The 20,727-nt window shown below is 41.4% G+C and overlaps 3 protein-coding genes across 4 annotated transcripts in view; 1 reads left to right on the top strand and 2 right to left on the bottom strand.

Annotated features, from left to right (window-relative positions):
- Positions 1-13,781, bottom strand: part of LOC135705011 (2-aminoadipate transaminase) — a 29,094-nt gene extending 15,313 nt beyond the window's left edge. Inside the window, exon 1 of the mRNA XM_065226596.1 lies at positions 13,420-13,781. Coding sequence (XP_065082668.1) covers positions 13,420-13,578 — 159 coding nt within the window. The 5' untranslated portion in view covers positions 13,579-13,781. The remainder of the gene's footprint in view (positions 1-13,419) is intronic.
- Positions 1,644-3,312, top strand: cactin (cactin, spliceosome C complex subunit). Its single transcript, XM_065225539.1, has one exon. It carries the CDS (start codon positions 1,649-1,651, stop codon positions 3,290-3,292), a length of 1,644 nt encoding a protein of 547 aa, XP_065081611.1. The 5' UTR covers positions 1,644-1,648; the 3' UTR covers positions 3,293-3,312.
- A 1,160-nt stretch (positions 13,782-14,941) lies between the features above and the next one.
- LOC135705750 (LIM/homeobox protein Awh-like) overlaps positions 14,942-20,727 on the bottom strand; it is a 99,896-nt gene continuing 94,110 nt past the window's right edge. For both annotated transcript variants that reach the window (XM_065227635.1, XM_065227696.1), the window contains 4 exons: positions 15,672-15,886; positions 15,381-15,602; positions 15,081-15,323; positions 14,942-15,014 (listed from right to left, as the gene is read on the bottom strand). In XM_065227635.1, the coding sequence (XP_065083707.1) occupies positions 14,953-15,014; positions 15,081-15,323; positions 15,381-15,602; positions 15,672-15,886 (742 nt within the window). In that variant the 3' untranslated portion in view covers positions 14,942-14,952. The remainder of the gene's footprint in view (positions 15,015-15,080; positions 15,324-15,380; positions 15,603-15,671; positions 15,887-20,727) is intronic.

Here is a 20,727-nt window from a genome sequence, read left to right on the forward strand (position 1 = left end):
GCTACACATTTTGGTGGATGCTGGGAGCGCCTGATCCAGTCTGTCAAGAAGACCATGAACGATTTCGACCCCCCGCGTTTGCCTTCGGATGAAATTCTTCGTTCCATATTAATGGAGATCGAGATGATATTGAACACAAGACCGCTCACTGACATACCTCTAGATAATGACACTGACCCCCCCTTAACACCGAACCACTTTCTGTTAGGTTCTTCGGATGGGAGTAAGCCCCCAATCATTTTCGACGACAGTCCCACTGTGCTGAAGCGATCGTGGAAGATGGCCCAGGTATACGCCGACAACTTCTGGAAGAAGTGGATGGACGAGTACTTACCAACGTTGACACGCAAGACAAAGTGGTTTCAACCCGTAAAACCTATCCAGGAAGGTGATCTGGCGTTGATAGCTGACTCCAAGCTTCCGAGAAACTGTTGGCCGCGAGGACGCGTGGTCAAGGCAGTTCAGGCAACCGACGGACAGGTTCGGCGCGTGACCGTTCAGACGTCGAGCGGACTTCTGGAGAGACCAGTGACCAAGATTGCGGTGCTAGACGTCGGTGCAAACGGTGGTAAGCCACTCGAACAACAGCGGCGTACCGAGGGGGAGTGTCACAACCCTGTGCCTTGTGACGCACCTCTCCTACCACAACAACCTCGCCACCAGAATCCAACTCCGACCGTGGTTTCCAGTTGTCAAACGCGATGATGTGGAAGTTATTTCTTGGTGGGGCAAAAGAGTGAACAACTTCCATGTTTTTTTTTGTGAAAGAGGAACAACTTTGTTTAAAAATTAATTACTCCTACTTAAATCTAGATTAAATACTAGGGCGGTGTTTTGCAAACTTATGAACTACTTACAAACTATACTACTAACTACACAAAAGACAAAAGCTACACATAAATAGTACGGATTGTTGCGAGTACGGACAGATTTATTACTAGAAGAACAGTAAACGATTTTTTAACATCCCGTGAAATAAATGTTAGAGAATTGGAAATCTTCTTCTTCCTGTCGGTTGCTCGCACAACAGAAATTGAATAAAGTAATTATGCCGAAACATAATCCATATGTATTGATTCATTCCCTGAAAGTTTCAAGACAATCCGACTTAAAATAAATTTTTGGTGAACACTTTTGTCTGGTGCAATTTCCTCGAGCACAGGCCTTATACATTCCATACGGTCGTATAAGAATGCATAAAAGGTATGTGTGACCGCTTTTACATTTCATTTGACACATGATATTCATTAACTTTTTGCAAGGCGTCTGCTTATTAGTTGACTTATACATTTTATGAATAATTAGCAATAGAAATTTGCCAAAAGGTATAAGGCAATTTCTATCCGCTTCCAAGAAGTTCGCCACAACAAGGAGTAACTTCTGATCGCGAATATTTTCAAACATAGATGTCGCAACGGAACACTCGTATGTGCATTATTTTTACAACTTGCTTGTCCCTCGGACACGCATCAAACTGACAGCATATATGCTGTTTACGTTTTGATTTCTGTCATCGTCGAGTCAAACGTTTTCTACATAAATTTAGTGCGACTGCTTTTTGCTAAAATTTTGTAAGTGTAATTTTAGGCTTTACATTGAACAAAATCCATCAATAACATTGATTTCACATCCTCAGTTGTCCACCGTCATGTGGGACGACTCGGATCAAAAGTCTGCCACATTTATGTGGCAGAAAAAGCTAGAGAAGCAAGGACTGAAAAATCTTTCCCGGAAAGAGCTGGAAGCGCTGAATCGCAAGAAGCAGCAGGAAAATGTTATCGAGTTGGAAAAGCTGAAAAAACGGCGGCTGGAGCGGGAACACCAACAGCAGCAACGTGAAGATGATATGTATTTGATGCAACGTTCGAAGGAAGTGGCACAATTTGAGGAATGGCAACGGCAGGAGGAAACATTCCACTTGGACCAGGCCAAGCTGAGAAGTAAGATTCGTATCCAGGATGGCAGGGCAAAACCGATTGACTTACTGGCTCAATACATTTCGGAACAAAATCTGGAGGAGTCTATCGAAATGCAGATGCATGAGCCGTATACGTATTTAAACGGGTTGAGTTTAGACGACTTGGAGGACTTGCTGGCGGATATCAAAGTTTATAATGAGCTGGAGAAGGGGCAGAATGCAGACTATTGGAGTGATTTGACTATCATTGTTGAGGATGAATTGCAGAAGCTGCGTAAAATTGAAGCTGAGAAGCAAAGGATGGCTACCGGTAGAAGAGAGGGAATCCATCAGAGCGTAGCGAAAGATGTTACGCAGATCTTTAAGGGAAAAGGTTCGGCTCAGCTGGAGGAGCTAAAGAAAAAGATAGAGGATAAAATTAACAGCCAACAAGATGGGCTAGATATCGGTTACTGGGAAAGTTTGCTATCTCAGTTAAAAGCCCATATGGCAAGGGCTAGATTACGCGATCGACACCAGGAGAACCTTCGGAACAAACTAGAATTGCTGAAGAAGGAGCAGGAAACTAGTGTAAAGAAGGAAGAGGACGATCCCGAGGCCGGGCCTAGTGGGTCTGGTCCTTCCGGTTCACGAAAACCGGAAGCTATGGACGAAACGTCGAGAGACAGCAGTAGCCAATCAGGTACCGAGCAAGCTACGGACGAAGTAAACGAAGAAAATGATCTGCTTAATGAATGTTTTGAGCTGTACAAGAAGGGGGGCTATGAACCGAAATACATTTCTCAGAACGACCTCGAACAAGGAGTAGGAATCGTTTCCGAAGAAAAAGACGATGAAGAGCTGGATCTTCTCCGTCAGAAAGTGCTCGGAATCAACCAGGAGGATGAAACGTTCTCCAAGGATGAGGTTTTGCTTCGTAAGGAAGCCAAACGGGGCATGAACGATGACGAAGCGGAATTCTCCGTTGAATCGCGAGTAGATTCCCAGGTCTACCTTTGGTCCGACAAGTACCGGCCGAGAAAGCCACGCTACTTCAATCGAGTGCACACCGGTTTCGAGTGGAACAAGTACAATCAAACTCACTACGATATGGATAATCCGCCACCGAAAATCGTCCAAGGCTACAAGTTTAATATTTTCTACCCGGATTTGATCAATAAGAATTCCACTCCGCAGTACTTTTTGACCCCGTGCTCGGATAATCCCGACTTCGCGACGCTTCGCTTTCATGCTGGACCACCGTATGAGGACATTGCCTTCAAGATCGTCAATCGGGAGTGGGAGTTCAGCTATAAGCGAGGATTCCGCTGTCAGTTCCACAACAACATCTTTCAGTTGTGGTTCCATTTCAAGCGATACCGGTACAGGAGATAAGGGTATGCATGTATGGCTTTCTTATTCGGAAAGGTTGGGTTTTGTGTTTTACATTTTAATATATTTTTAATTTCCTATACTTAAATATGTTTGTGTTGCATAACATAGACCGATGACATGTCCCTTCAATCCATCACTATACGTATTTATGTCGGGTAGTTGTGCTACATTACCCTGAATGTTGCTTCCCCGAACACCGTTACCCTGATTTGATTTGACATTTTTTCTAGTTCAAAGTCCGGGATCAACAATATGTGGGCCCATGTTAGCTATGTACTTATGTATCCTCCAGTGGTTCTGCATAGGGCCAACGCGTAAGACTTCCATCACGCGCCTGCCACTATTCGCAGAACAGTCTCATGTGAATTTTTTATGCTTTCGAGTTATCTTCAAAAATGGTGTCCGGCCATTAGACCGAATGGTCATCAATGGCTGAATGATTTCCAGCCTAGCCCAAATTAAATAAAATTTGACGGGACCCCATTTTCACCGGGCAAATATATGTCAACCAAAGGCTTTTACCACACACGAAGTGACAGACGACTAACTGGCGAAGAAATCCATTAAAATAATGTGGTTCACTGTAGAGTCGGTGTATAATGAGTCACGGCAAGAGAAAAACAGTTGAACTCGCATCACGGTTTTCGAAGGATTCCCTTTCTTTTCACTTGGCAACAGAGGACTTCTACATCAACTTCAAATGACTTCTAGCTAGAACAAAAAATTGCGGCTGTAGTGAATCATTATATCAGTGATTTTGTCAAATTATCTTATCAAACAATAGTAGAAATTCTCATTACTGATCATTAGCAAACGTATCCCATGACAATTTAATGCTCACTGCGTGTTTATGATCATTTCTTCAATTTTATTTTATATTTTATTGCAATACCTTTCGTGGACGATTCATAGCATCGTAATGTTTGTTTACTTTGCACGATAGGTAGCCGGTTTGACAGTTCAATAGGTAGACTTGGCTTCACTCTTGGCGTGACTCATTATACACCGACTCTAGTTCACTGTAATAGAATTTTCTTGGAAGCTTGTGCCATCATCCACCAGATGGGTTAGTTTTTTTGTTTTGATTTGAACAAAGTTGATTTTGTGTACAATGATTCTTTGACAGTGCAAAGAGTGTATCATTTTGTCATTTTTTTTATGCATTTCAGTTTTGAGTAGAGTGAAAGAGATAGAACCAAAACATTCTAATACATTTGGTGAAAATGGTAGTACAATCCAGTAGTAGTGTTGCCATGTGGTACACTGAAAAATTGAAATAGCAGGTTAATCACCAAAGTTTTCGAGCCGCTCCGTCTGTCACTTCGTTTGTGCTTTTACCCCCTTTCGATGTAGTGGGTTGGATGGAAAAGGCCCCACCATTATGGAAAGTAATCGATGAACCCTGCTATCTGAGCATGGTTATTTCAGAAAGACAAGAAGTTAAATTTTGACAACCGTGGCTCGAAAACGGGTCGATCGACAGCACGGGGATTTCCTAACATAGAGAATAACTTTCGAAATGTCCGATTTAACCAGGAGTTAAATTTTACTCGTTCACCGCCTTAAAACACCCAAACCACCAGTATCTCTTGTCTGCGGTTGGACATTCGAACATGTGTCAGCATCTATGACATCGCTGTTTGGGCCATCGCCACCCGGACGCAGTTAAGAGGATCGTCAGTGAGAAGATGTGGGGTTTGCTGCGAGTGAAAGCTGTCGAGAGCATCGTTTCCGATATCGAATTCGAGGTCAACAGGATTCTGGATCTCGTGCATTCCGACGTTTGTGGCCGATGGATGTCCCAACTCATAGCAGCAACGAATATGTGATGACGATGATTGATGATTTCAGTAAGTTCACTATCGTAATACTCAAGCAATAAGTTGAAGAATTGCTCGAGTGAAAATGGGATTACGCTGCAGCAGACGGCTCCTTATAGTCCGCAACAAAATGGCAAGGCGGAAAGGGCGAACCGTTCTCTGATGGAGATGACACGGTGTCTGTTGCTGGAGGCAAAGCTGAGTAGACAATACTGGGGTGAGGCGGTGATGACAGCATGTTACATTTGTAATCGTCTACCGTCTGCCAAGTTGGATTGTACTCCGTACGAGTTGTGGTTCGGTAAGCAGCCCATGTACATATAGTCATACGCGAGTGTTTGGATCGGATGCCTGGGTACATGTTTCGGATGAGAAGCGTAACAAGCTGGACAGGAAGGCTATGAAGCTGAAGTTCGTGGGCTACACGGAGAACAGGAAAGCTTATCGATTTTTGAACACGACCGACCACCGATAGAATTTTGATCAGTCGTGATGGATTCGCAGCGGTGCGGGAAATGGGTAAACCGAAGAATACGGAAGTTGAAGTGGCTCTTGTCAACAATGCACCGCCGGAAACGGATCAGGATGAAGACTCTGAAGCGGAAACTGAAGAAGATTCGGCAGTGGAAACTGAAGAAGAGCCGGATGAAACAATGAGGCCAGATGAAGGGGAAACGAGTTACGACAGTGCTTCAGAAAATGAGTTCTTTGGTGCTGCGTTAAGTGAATCGCTGTTTGAAGGATTTTCTCCGGAACTATTACAAGGATATGCGAGGAACAACAAGGATATACCGCCAAGGCGGTTTGTGGAGGAAGCTAATACGGCTTGCTGGGCAATGGAAGAACCACGAAGCGTACAAGAAGCAAGAAAGTCAAACAGAGAGCTGCTGATTGGGAGAAAGGCATGAAGGAGGAGATGTCAAGCCATGGTGTAAACGGGACATGGGAGTTGACAGACTTGCCCGCTTGTAGAAAAGCTATCGGCAGCAAATGGGTGTACAAATTGAAGTACGATGCGTCTGGAGAGATTATTAAGTATAAGGCACGCCTGGTTGCACAGGGTTTTTCGCAGCAATATGGGGTGGACTTCGAGGAAGTATTCGCACCTGTTACCAGCCAAGCTTCATTTCGGGCCCTACTTGCCATTGCGAGCAGGAATAACATACCTCTGATGTATCTTGATGTCAAAACTGCATATCTGCACGGTGAACTTCAGGAGGAGCTTTACATGCGTCAACCTCCTGGGTTCGTGAAGGCAGGAAAGGAAAATCGAGTTTGTCGTCTTAAGCGCAGTAATTATGGCCTAAAACAGAGTGCCAGATGCTGGAATCGACGACTGCATGACATTCTGATTCGAATGGGATTCCGTAAAAGTTCGGCTGATACATGCCTATACATGAAGTCATTCGGCGGCAAGTTTATTTATTTAATTAAATCTTCAACATTATGTTGTACAGATATTTTCTAGGCTAGGGTGAATTCTATGTCTGTAGGTAGACTTACTAATGTTAAAATCATATACATCAAACGTTTCATTAAACACACGACACCACAAAGTCAACGGTTCGTTGAATCCATAGTTGGTCCGATGGGTAGGTTGCCACAGAAGCGTGTAACTACGTAGAACTCTTTGAGGAGCATTGATGTAGATTTGGCTCACAAGAGAGTTGCAATCCACGTCACCGTTAAGCAATCCAAACACGAAGAGTCGCTGAAGTAGTTTCCTCCTTGCTGCCAACGTGTCCAGGTCAATCAGCCTGCACCGTTCTTCGTAAGGCGGCAAATTTACCGAATCGTTCCAGGGCAGAACACGTAAAGCGCATCTTATGAAGTTTCGCTGAATGGCTTCGATTCTGTTAGCTTGAATAGCGTGAAAGGGTGCCCACACAACAACAGCATACTCTAGAAGACTGCGGACGAGAGCACAGTATAGTGATTTCAGCGCGTAGATGTCCTGGAATGCGTTTGTGTTTCGTTTCAAGAAACCTAATGTGGCGAATGCTTTAGCAGTTATCATGGAGATGTGCTCATTGAATCTGACTTTAGAGTCGATGATAACACCCAAATCTTTAACTGAAGAAACGAAGAGCAAACTACTGAGTCCTATCCTATAGTCATGTCGTAAGGGCTCGCGTGAACGGCTAAAAGATATTGCGCAGCATTTTGTGACATTAACCTGCATACCGTTCAATGTACACCAGCGCAAAAGGGAATCAATATCCTTCTGGAGTGCGCAACAGTCAAGTCTTGACTTAATTGTACGAAAGATCTTTAAGTCATCGGCGAACATAAGTTTCGAAGAACACAGTCGACTACACAGATCGTTCACGAACAGGATGAACATTAAAGGCCCCAAATTGCTACCTTGGGGAACACCAGAAGGTATCTCGAAACTAGGCGAATTAACACCGTTAATGCTCACATAGGCTGAGCGGTCAGTTAAGTAAGACTGTAGCCACTTCTTGGCCCAATTAGGTAATCCCATACACCTCATTTTGTCCACTGCAAGCACATGTGGAACCCTATCGAACGCCTTACTGAAGTCCACGTAGATCGCATCAACTTGTTGTCGTTTTTCAATGGAGTTGATCAGCGAGTTGACAAACACCATTAAGTTGGTTGTTGTAGAGCGTTTCCTCACGAATCCGTGTTGATGTTCGGTAATTATTGGCCTAACCGCTTGATATACGACCTCATATACGATCTTCTCCAGAGCTTTTGGGAGTCAGCTTAGAATCGAAATTCCGCGATAATTTTCAACGTTGTGGATGTTTCCAGATTTGTAAATAGGTGTGATGGACGCAACCTTCCACATTGTGGGGAAAACACCACTAACTAGCTAACGATTGAAGATAATCGACACAGGTGAAGCGAGTTGCAGAAAATTTCTTAATGAACAATGGCGGCAAACAGTCTGGACCAGGGCCTTTAGAAGGATCTACAGATGAAAGAACTTTCATCACCTCTTCAACAGATACATCCAACTGCGGCAAATGCAAGTTGTAATGAGCTATGCTGCTCATCCAGTTAGCATATTTGCTAGTGTATGTTGACGACCTCGTTCTGGGATGCGCTGATGAAGCTGTTACTGCGCGGATTTTTAAGGAATTGAAGAAACATTTGGATATTACAAATCTGGGAGAGCTAAAATACTTTCTGGGTATGGAAATCCAGCGTGATAAAGGCAGGTATAGCTTGAGTTTGCGTGGATACATAGACAAGTTGGCGGCTCATCGTCGCCGGGCCCCACCGAGATCATAAGCAGCGGCAAGGTAATAGCAAGGATAATAAAGAACCCTAGCTCGAGGTCGCCCTATAGGCTGGCAGGTAAGCCGAATCTTACACCACATATTCATTTTTGACGTAGGACTACGTCTTTAATTTCTACTGGGGTACACTTTGTGAAAACTGAAGATGGAACATGAAACAAAATTATGAAAGATTTTGAACATTAATAACTCAGCTGCCCCTGGATCAATTTCAATAATTTTATCGCCAATCGATCAGAAATATGTCTACGCAATGCTAGAAACTATTGAAAAAGTGGTAATGTCAAGCATTATCCAAAGTGCAAATAAAAAGTGATATTGTTTTCACTGTTTTCATGAAATAAACGTTGTTCCCAAACGCAGTCGTCATAATCGAGTACCACTTGGTTGCACATCATTTTGCTTTAACCTGAAAAGATATAAAACAACGCTGCTGTCTAGCCTCAACTCATACCAATCCCACCAAGGTGGTCATACTTTAAAATAGGCCTGATAGGACTAGGAACTGTAAATAATAATTAAAATCTCAAATGTACTAAAGTTGAAAAGACGCATCTGTGTCACTTGAAAAATTCATACATGTAAACCACACAAACACAAGAAATAAAGATCATTTAAAGTCAAAGTAAAGTCAAGCCTCAACTCATTTTCGCTTCGGACGCCGTGGTGAGCAGACAGCAGAAGCAGCAAAAGCAGTCGTCTGGCTCGCCATGGCGGTGTCAAACGTGTCTCTGGTCTGATCTACGAGGTGTGCTGAAGGTGTTCTTGGAAAATGAGATCCGTGATGCTGCCACCTACACTGCACACGCCAAGCGTAAGCGGCCATGGATCCCAAGTATCCAAAAGTTCCGCATTCAACGATTTCAATCACTTCCAAGTTCCGCAAAGTTCAAATAAAGTTCCGACCGAACCTTCAAGTTCCATAAAGTTCAAATAAAGTTCCGACAGAACTTTCAAGTTCCATAAAGTTCGAATAAAGTTCCGACAGAACTTTCAAGTTCCATATAGTTCAAATAAAGTTCCGACAGAACTTTCAAGTGCCATAAAGTTCGAATAAAGTCCCGACAGAACTTTCAAGTTCCAAAAAGTTCAAATAAAGTTCCGACAGAACTTTCAAATTCCATAAAGTTCAAATAAAGTTCCGACAGAACTTTCAAGCCACATGAAGCAATCCGCACAAGTCTTTATTAGTAACAAAATTTAATGTACGTAATTATGAAATGATCAGTGGCCCGAATAAATCATAATTCTTATATTTATGCAGTGTATCAACATCCTGGATTCGAAACCCGTGTTTTCGACATGCGATCTACGAACGCTAACCACTGCGCCACAAATGTGTTGGAATACCAAGCGGGCAAACACCAATTTAAAATTCATCAAGGTGTTGTGCTTCGTATTCAAGTCAGTCAGCTGGACTGAAAACTCCAACAGTAGGCGAGACAACAGCTCACTTTATTATATCTCAGATGACGCAGCGGTTCGTGCTGGAACTCTCACGCAGAAGGACTGGGTTTTAATTCTTCAAACAGCTCCAATTCTTTACTACTAATGCTGATAAATGAATACACATTAATACCTGCCTTTAGAAATAACTTTCATAAAAGTGCGAACTAAATATAGAATTGGTGTAGAGGACAAAAACCTTTTTTTAATATTTTCTTAAAGTTCCGTTCAAGTTCCGCCAGAAGCTGCTTAGAATGCTCTTCAATTATGATACCGGCACTTTCAAGTTCTTATAACGACTTAAAAATGAGGCTGCTTAGAATTCTATAGACCAACACCAACCAAGCTGTTTAAGCCACAAATAGCCTTTTATCGGAACTTTTGGTTACTTGGGATGTGTCGTCTACGCTTTGAAGCGACAGACGCACTCTGTACGGTTTCGGAAGTTAAATCATCGCCAACTTTGGCAACAAAACGGCCCTTCTCTGGACCACCAAGCTTATTACAGTAAAGAGTAGGAATAGAATTTATCTGCCTGTTGGTCGATATTCAGCATCACACGCCCCCAACGACCGCACAAAAAGCTCTTGTAACCAAATTTGAAAGCAGGGGTGAATCAACTTTTAATCGCCACGGCCGGATATTTTCTACACACAGTTTGATGGAAGAAGCAACAATCTAGCATCTAATTCGACAAAGACGACAGGAAACATTTGTGAAGCCGAGTTATTTACGAAAGAGCGAGTCGATGAGAAATCGATCAATGTAGATAGGACCTATGGAAAAGTGACGCGAGATTTGTTTTCAGTCGATCTTGTTTTCCGTGCTGAGCACCAATGCTACCGACGGCAGGGAGGCAGCTCCCACACCTGGACCACAAACGAAGTGACAGACGGAGCGGCTCGAAAACTTTGGTGACTAACCTGCTATTTCAATTTTTCAGTGTACCACATGGCAACACCACTACTACTGGATTGTACCACATGGTAACACTACTACTGGATTGAACTAGCATTTTCACCAAACGTACTAGAATGTTTTGGTTCTATCTCTTTCACTCTACTCAAAACTGAAATGCATAAAAAAATGACAAAATGATACACTCTTTGCACACTGTCAAAGAATCATTGTACACAAAATAAACTTTGTTCAAATCAAAACAAAAAAACTAACCCATCTGGTGGATGATGGCACAAGCTTCCAAGAAAATTCTATTACAGTGAACCACATTATTTTAATAGATTTCTTCGCCAGTTAGTCGTCTGTCACTTCGTTTGTGCCTGGACCCTACCTATCGATCCATCAATTCATGATCCGGGGACCAACGGTTTTACTTTTCTTCAGAAGGAAGGCGCTATAAAAGATGTTATGCTTCAGAACATGCCTACTGAGATTGAACCCAGTCCTGCTGGGGTGAGAGGTATCCACGCTTACCACTACACCACCGCACTATGGGGATTCAGGTGGCCAATAAGAAGAAGACCGACTTCTCTCGATTCGGATTCTGTAATCTGCTATCGAAAGATGACTATTGGATGCATAAAATTCCACAAAAAGAATTCTCAAAACCAACTCTTTTACTGCGATGCAGGTAATAGAGTTGGTCACCCGCCATTTTTGTGAAAAGTAGTCATATATTTGAAACTTAATTTCTCTAAACTGAAACAACCTAGTGCTTAGGAATAAGATGTAGCTGAAAGCTTAAATCTTAAGCTTTGAAATGGAATTGCATATTACAACCAACGAAAAAAAAAAGTTTTGTTTCAGCTTAAATGTTTAATACAAAAAAAGTTTGTAATAGTTTACAGTCGGGACAACATCCACGATTATCTTTAGAGTTCCTAGAATAACTTGCAAAAAAAATTAGCTGTGCAAATGAACTTATGACTAGATTGAATATATTTGACTTAACAATTATAATTAGTGATAAATCAAATATTCGACAGCTTGAACTCGGGTAAACATAAGATCTGTTCCCGTACCTTTTTTCTGCTGTTGCTGTAAGATACTGTAAAATAGCATGGGAAAACCCAGATTAATAAGTCCAAAATGTGCAAAATGCATATTTTTAACTTACTTTATTAGGATTTACCAGATTCTTATTTTACTGCAACATATAGCGGAAGCGTTAAAGCATGTGCGGGAACAAACCTATTATTTACTAAAAAATATACGTCCAAGTTGATAAACAATGATGTTGAACCGTAGTTGAAAAGATCAGATATAATAGCACTTTCCCGGCGCATGTTAGTAATTTAGCTTCCTGTACCAAAAACAACATTATTCTTTCAACTCGGTTCTGCCGTCGATATCGAGATAGGTAGAATCTGTATTATTATGTTCAAAAAACGGAATTGGCATTATGATTTATACAGTGAAATACTAATCCACACGTCCTAAGTATCGATAGAAATTCACCGTACGTACCTACATACATACAAAGCATGAAGTGATTCATATGAAGCATGTTAGTATGAGAAGTGATTATTCAAGTGATTATTATTATATCCATGAAAAATGAAAAAGTAAATGTTCAGAATACTAGGGTTCTCGATACTTTTCAAAGTTCCAATCGATTTGCCTGTTAGCTATGATATTTCATCTAAACTGATCAATTCTAGATAGAGCTGGAATTAGGGCGTAACAGCTTTTGTAAAAATGACTTCTCTCGATGGTATCTAGAAAGCTAAGACTCGCTCACTCAATGCAATGTCCCCACCGGGTAGGGGAAGACTTCCTCTTCCCGTTGGTTAGGTTGGTTTGCGTGGGCGTGCCTTGAGTTTCGAGAAATCTTCGAGAGAAGTCATTGTTTACAAAAGCTGTTACGCCCTAATTCCAGCTCTATCAAGAATTAATTAGATAATTGATGGCAACTAAATAATAACAAGAGAACCCAGCAATACTTATTTGCCGCACAACCATGAAGTTATTTATTTCCGAAAAAAATACGGTGGACTTTTCACTCAGATTTTAAAACTTTCTATCTGTTTCCTTCTTAAAATAACTGTAAAAACGGGAAAAACAGGTTCGATTTTGACAGTTCGAATTGGTTCAAAAATCATTACACATTCGCCAGACCTAGCTTATAAATATATATTATTTCTTGCAATCCCTAATATACAAATACCATACCCGAACGATAACCCAAATGATAGAACTATTCCACAAATGGTTTAGATGGTATGCTGAACACGCCGTTAAGTAAAATAACCATACAAATTGTATTAGGGATGCGTTATCTTTCACATCACATCTGGTTTTAGCTACCTACTTCAAAACCTATTGGCTTCCCCAGGCATTGAAAAATCATTCATTTGAAAATCATCCTCAAATCGAGGGGGCCTCACATCTTAATCTTAATTCTAGATGCTCGAAAAATCTTCTTCCATTTCTCGCATCTACTTTCATCGTTCATCATCTTATTGCAGGAAATCTCCAGAATCGTCATCAATCTTCTGTCTATCTACTCAGCGAACCACACCAATACAAAATCTTTCCTGCATAGTAGATTTAGTCATCCCCCTCGCCTCAAATAGTGACCAGTCACCCTATTGTGTACGGGTCTTTTACCAATCCGTTCATATCAACTTACCATCCTATGCTCGGTAGCAATGCGAAAGATCTCGCTGCACTCGCTCAACAAATCCGGCCCTGGTGCACCGGCAGACAAATTGGCGAGCTGCTGATCGTAGACATTGAAATCACTACCATCGAACAGGTGGCGCTTCGGTATCTCTGTACGCTTGTTCATGGTTTCACGAGTATTTCTGCTTACGTGATTTGAATTTTACGCAAACTTTTCACTTAGTTTTCACAAGTCTAGCGACTTTCCCGAAAATAGCACACGCACCGAGAGCGACTTTTGTTTACGCTGGCAAACGTCACGCTGATTACACTCTGACTAGCGAAGCACTTTCGGTCCGCCTGTCCGGAACTGTAAAGTAAAATACGTTTAGATGATGCGATGCGATGTGATTTATGAGAGTGTAGGTACGAGTGGCCGGCATCGATAAGGAATGAGATTAGGGTGAAATGGTCGACGATGGACCCCCTAGTACCTGTTTTTGCCTTTTACACTAAATTCATAACCTTTCAGTTATTGTTCCAGCAATGTTTTTCAATAAGGTGCAAGTTTATACATTAAATTTGTCAATGATTTTACTCATTATAATTTTACTCATTATAAGCTTAAGGTTCAATTTACTTTGATGCATTTTTTTTTCGACGCAAAAATTACAAATTACAAAAAGCTCGCGTCATTCTATTCTTTTTGCTATTATACACAAAAAGACGCGAGTGATGCATCGAAAAAAACCACATTTGAATTTTTCGAAAACGTATCAAAGTAAATTGAACCTTAAGTCCATTACAGAATTGTTTACATCCTATAATGGACCGTTTAGGATAAATTCTCATTAAACATAATTTTTCAAAGTAGAATCAATAGATGGGGTTGAATTACATTTTATTCAATCCAAGACAGGCAAAACTTCCCCATTTCATTCAAATTTAATCAACCCTATGTTTATTTGATACCTCCTGGTATACTTTACGTTAAAATGTATTTTATTCCTTGTTTTAAATTGCATTTGACAATTTTGTCGATGAAGTTTAGTTGGAAAAGGGGTTGTTCTGTGGAAAGGGTCCATAGAAGGCACATTTACCCTACGTTGCCAAAGAGAAAAAGAGAGAGAGATTCGTTCCGGTTCAAGGCGGCTTCAATAGAGTAGAACTCAAAGTTTGACTGTCTTTACTTTTTTTTAAACAATCGGATGATTACACAAGTTCATTAATTATACTGTTTTTTTTTTAATTAATGGAATATATTTAACATATCCCCAATGTTTCGATTGTGTCAACATTGATGCAAATTTTATTTGCTATCATTTCCAACGGTTCAACGGATAACTCCACTGATACGGTTTTATAAATACAAATTCTTATAATTACACGACAAATACATCGAATCTTAAAATATGAATGTGAATTGAATAAGTTAAATAACATTTCGCTAAATATATGTTTACTTTTAGTGAATTTGATTTTTGATTGTTGCAATCGACTATACATATATTTACAAAACAAATAAATAATATCCTTAAAAAATCGACACACTTCCTTCATCCTATATTTCATTCTGCATGCAATGAATAGCTGAATCCTCAGATAACTCATCCAGGGACGATTCTGCAAGATTAATTTTGTTATCATTTTATTGGATGTTCTTTTATTCAAACAATACCATTTACCTACCATGCCTACTGTACGGTGATGACTTTGATGAGCTGATAGTATTGTTGTTATTGTTGTTGAAACTAACACCCATGCTGTTGTTGGTACTATGATTATTGTTGCTATTTAAACTACCGGTATGACCAACATTTGCCATTCCGCCCATGTGTATCGGACTGTGCATCACGTTGGATTGTTGAAAAGTGTACGACAGCTGGAGATTAATGTGCCTGGCGAATGGGTTCACATCGCCATCCCTAGGAACTGTTTTGAAATGGTGAATTAAGTGCATCGTTAATAGGAGAAACCATCTGTTCCCACCTTGAATATGCTTTTTCTGGCGAGCACGAGAGTTTTGAAACCACACCTGAGTGACCCGCTTGCTCAGACCGGTAACCGATGCTATCCGTTCGAGATCCTGTCCGTCCGGATTGCTGTCGATGTTGAAGTTTGCCTGCAGGATCTGCAACTGCTCCTCGGTGAAGGTTGTCCGCACTCGTTTGGACTTGCTGTTCTTCTGGAATCCGTCAGCTTCGCACCCATCTAAAAAAGTTAATTCCACACGTTATTTCAAATCAGGTATAGCTAGGAGCAGACCACCACCACACTAACCATCACTGGACGTTCCACAGTCGAAAATCTCCGAGTAGTGTGTCTTACAGAGGACCTTCTCGTCGGCCAGGGCAAACTGTTCCCCGGTGGACAACTGTCGTCCACAACTATCACAGGCAAAGCAGGCAAGATGGAACGTGAGCTCCCGAGCACGGCGGACCCAATCCGAAGCGGCGATACTTCGGCTACAGCGGGCACACTTGGCGCCAAATGTTCTACAAGAATAAGATAGATAAGAAAGATTAGTGGGGAGTTTCAACCGAAATTAATCGGAATATAAACATGGCCATAGCCAACAATATCGCACTTGAGCAATTCCACGCCAAATGACGAATCGATCTGAGGCGACCTTCTCCGATTTGCATGAAACTTTGCATAATTGTTTGTTATGGTCGATCCCATTTGAGCTAAAATTCGATTATTTTAAATATCGCAAAAACATCCACATTCAACTAATCATAACTCGAAAACATCACTATGAATCAAAATGACGGCTGAAACAAAGTTGTAGTGAACTATTGAAAAATATTAAAACATATTTAAAAGGGTAATTTTGAAACACTTTTTTACCCAAAGTAACATGACATTTTTACCATGTATATTTTTCCTGACAAGCAATTATTTATTCTACAACTATGTCTCATATGTCATAGGCTTTTTCAATGCACCACCTCTACGCCAGGCGAGTTCGAGGGGAAACGTCAACCAAACCGTTTGTTTACATCATAATACGGATGTTTCACAACCAGCGAATCCAAACACATAAAGCAACTATACAGACAAAATGGTTGCTACGACTACCATGACAAACTCGCTCTATTGATCAGTTCACGAAGATTTGCCGCACTCTTCTCTCACCCGTAAGTTTTGACAGTTTTGGGTGGTTTGTTTTGGCTCCCATTCGTTGCTATCTCTTTTACTCAGAAGCAAAATGATAGGGAGCAAAAAGTGAGGTTAGAGACCGTGCACTGATCTATGACATAGCTCGATCGAAGTGGTAAGGACTGTTCATTAATGAAAGTAGACACCTGTTTCTCAAAGGAAAATATTTATTTTCGAACAAATTCATAAGTTTACTGTATATAAATGAAAATCAACATACATATGACCGCTTTCATGTGAGTTTGAATGTTTACTTCTCATTTTTGAAGCACGCTCGGACTTTTCTCTTAATACCGCCATTTAGATTCTGCACAACTTTCTTCTTAACTTTTCGTTGTGCTGCAGACCACATTTTCTAGAAACAGTCAACAGAGCTTGCTTCTCTTCCATCTTTATAAAGATGCCGTTTCAGGGCAGTTTGGGGGATTTTTGAATTTTACGACCTTTTTCTTCTTGAGCATCTCCAACGTAGCAGATAGCCAGATTCGGCCAAAACAATGGAGGATCCGTATGCTTTTGGTAGATGGGTAGAAGCCGTTTTTTGATGCATTCTTTTCTGTAATTTTCACCATTGATTGTGCCCGTTGTGAAATACGAAGAACTCTTCAAGCCACAGGAGCAAATGGCTTGCCACACCAAAACCTTTTTTTTCATTCAAAGTGTTTTTTTTATTTTTTATGTTACTTCATACGCGAAGTTAACGATTTTCAGAGTTGGTTGGAAATGCTAACATGAAGCTTTAGTGTGATGATTTATTAGCTAGAGAATGATCTTTAGAAGAATGTAGGTGGATAGTTCCGTTAGAGTACGGCAGTATGAAAATTGAATAGAAGTTGAAAATGAGCGAAGGGCGTTGAAAACTGTCGCTTTAATGGCCCTTCGCTCATTTTCAACTTCTATTCAATTTTCATACTGCCGTACTCTAACGGAACTATCCACCTACATTCTTCTAAAGATCATTCTCTAGCTAATAAATCATCACACTAAAGCTTCATGTTAGCATTTCCAACCAACTCTGAAAATCGTTAACTTCGCGTATGAAGTAACATAAAAAACACTTTGAATGTAACAACTCAAGGCGGGAGTAGCCGTCAACAATGCTGATGATGGTACAGCACGCAACAACCACCCTACTGCTTTCTCTCTGAGATGATCACGTTGGTCATGACGAGAGGAGCAACACAATAGTTGGGTAAAGAAGAACTGCATTATAACACACCATCGACTGGAAATGCTCTCGCGACGTGGGGCTTTAGGTAGTGATGAAAACGTCGCTAGAACTATTCCACAGCCGCAGTCAGTTTATGAGCAACAAGAGGGACGCACATTTTTGCCTGTGGACTTGGAGACATACTTCAAGTCCCCGCGTACATCGTACGGGCTAGGCAAAAATGTGCGTCATCTTGAAAACTGTCGCTTTAATGGCCCTTCGCTCATTTTCAACTTCTATTCAATTTTCATACTGCCGTACTCTAACGGAACTATCCACCTACATTCTTCTAAAGATCATTCTCTAGCTAATAAATCATCACACTAAAGCTTCATGTTAGCATTTCCAACCAACTCTTTTTTTTCAATTTTTTTTGGTTCGGATGTATCGCACATCATCAGGCACATCTGTGCCAAAAATTGCGGCCCGGGAAGTGTACTGGTATCTGTAAGCTACGGCTTACTTGCCAGCCTATAGCTGGCCCGATTTTACCCCGGTGGGGCGGCCTCGAGCAAGGGTACTTCCCCCAAAGACGTTCGGATTTGGGTGGGACAAAACAACAAAAAGAAATGCAATTTTAGACGTCTATTCGCTACTTATCTCTGCCCTCTCCTCCTCGCTGTTGCTGCTGCTGCTCTTCGGTGGGGCCCTTCGACGACGGTATGGCGGCGGTTCTGCTGCTACAAAGCACGGACTGTGCTGAGCGGTTTGCTTATTCGGCTGCTTAGCAGCTGTCCTTGACACTTAGCGGGGGGGATGAGCTGGGCTCGTCTGTTGGAACCCCCCCGGCGACGTTGGTGACAAATCACCGGATTGCCTACTCGCCGTAGGCAACCCCGGCAGACACCGCAGTGTTTCTGCCCAGGCGAACTCACCTCTGGTATCGCCTGCTTCGTCCTGCTTGACGATTAACTGCGGTGGCGAGACTGGCTCTATTGGCTGAGCCACCGCAGTCAGGACGGCGAGTGTCTACCGGATCCTTTGTGGTTAGCTTCCCACAATGGCGATCCGACACTCTGTTGCACTCAACAACACTAATTTTCGCAGCCACGGGGCCGGCTTCCACTCGCGGTGCACTGGGAAGATGCGTACTGGCACTCGCGTCGCGGCTGGGCAAACTTTTCCCAGGTAAAGTCCGTTTTCTCGGGACTAAGAAAAAAAAACGTCTCCGAACGAAAAACCCGCGTAGACTCCACCGTGGCTCGAACTGTTCTCCTCTGTTTTCACAACGTCACAAAACAAAACAAAAACCGCCATCGTTCTCCTGCAACCGCGCTCGACTTTTTATGTTGTTTATGGGATTCGCCTTCTTTTGCAGCGGGAGGAGAATCAGGACCTAACTTTATTTGAGACGCGATACATTAATAAACGATAATTTTTTTCCTATCTAGCTAAACTAACAACATAAAAAACCGAATAAAATCTACAAAGAAAATAACAAATTAAAATATTTACATATCAGGTAGTGGTGAGTATGTTGCCGAGCGTGTGACCAAAACAAAAACAAATTATAACAGACAAGACACACGCTCATGGCAAACACGGCAAAAGGGTGGTTTATAATTGTCACCCTGGACGAGGGTTACATATCCAATTTAACGTACGTCTCGTCGTCCATCAAAATGCACCGGTTCGGCTTTTGAGTACGCTTACCATATCAAAAACTTGAAAAGGAGGACATTTTATTTGAGGTTTGGAGATTAAGGAGGACAATGATTCCTTTTCTTAACATTAAAGGAGGGTAATGAGTTTTTATCAAACCTTTTAATAATATTTGCGCTATCACAAAATTCATGATTGTTCGTAACTTGCGGTCGTTATCAATTCAATTCATCTTCTCGTTATACTTCTGAAAAATGCATCAAACTAGTCTTTACAATTCATGTTTGACACTTAGAAATGATTTAGTCTAGTTGATTTGCATGAAAACTACAGCTTTACAGCGTTAAAACCATCCCAACTTTTATCATGTACAAAAATCAGGATGCATGTCATCGCTGATTGAAACCAACATGGAACATCTAAGCAACCTTTCTTCGAGAGCGTGGTTTAAAGGCTTGGGCTTAAGTCGTGACTTCATTCGCGTGATGAGTAGACTTATGTCCAACCACTACTCGCTAGATGCTCATCTCAATAGAATAAACCTCGTGGACAGCAACATCTGCCGGTGTGGAAACGGTTACGATGACATCGAACACGCAGTTTGGCAATGTACGGATAATGACGCCGCCAGAGAGCGACTTTTGAATACCCTCGAGGCCCAAGGAAGACAACCCTATGTTCCTATCAGAGACGTGTTGGCAACCCGTGATCTCTGCTATATGCAGTCCGTTTATGTTTTTCTTCAAATGTCTAGTATAAGAATTTAATTTCTTTTGTCTTTTGTCTCTCTTTATTAGTTTTTGTTTGTTCTTTCCCCCCGTCCTGATGAGTCTCATCGTCGCCCACTGGTCACCCACCATAGCCGGTCGAACTCCGGACGAAGCTAGAACAGCACTACCGTTCATACTGGCGACAACGCTCTGATGAGACAACGAAACCCTACCCCAAGCTCCTCCCCTGATCCTATCCTTCGAAAATGTACCCTTCTAACCTCGAGTAAGCCGCGAGTAATCGGCCCAACTCCTACTAGACATAGAATTAAGTGAATTTTGTTACACACAGTGAACAATGAATTATCGGCTCCGTAAAGCTAACGCGATTGAGCCTTCCAAATAAACGAACTAGATAAAAAAAAAATCTAAGCAACCTGTTAATTTTACCAGAGAGTTTTTTGAACATTATAATTTATGTTCGAAATGTCAAATTTAAGTAAAAATTCAGAAAAATTGATGAATTTTCACTGATTCTTCAAAAATAATATATAATGTTCGAAAATCCTTCTGTTGTTGATCGTCCGATTTTCGAGAAGTTGTTTGTCAAAATTGATTCCTGGTTTGTCTGAAATAAGTCTGGTAGAATATT

The sequence above is a fragment of the Ochlerotatus camptorhynchus genome, unplaced genomic scaffold, assembly GCF_037179485.1.
Source record: "Ochlerotatus camptorhynchus isolate MF236.1 unplaced genomic scaffold, CSIRO-AGI_Acam_v1.1 ptg000002l, whole genome shotgun sequence".
Taxonomy (NCBI): domain Eukaryota; kingdom Metazoa; phylum Arthropoda; class Insecta; order Diptera; family Culicidae; genus Ochlerotatus; species Ochlerotatus camptorhynchus.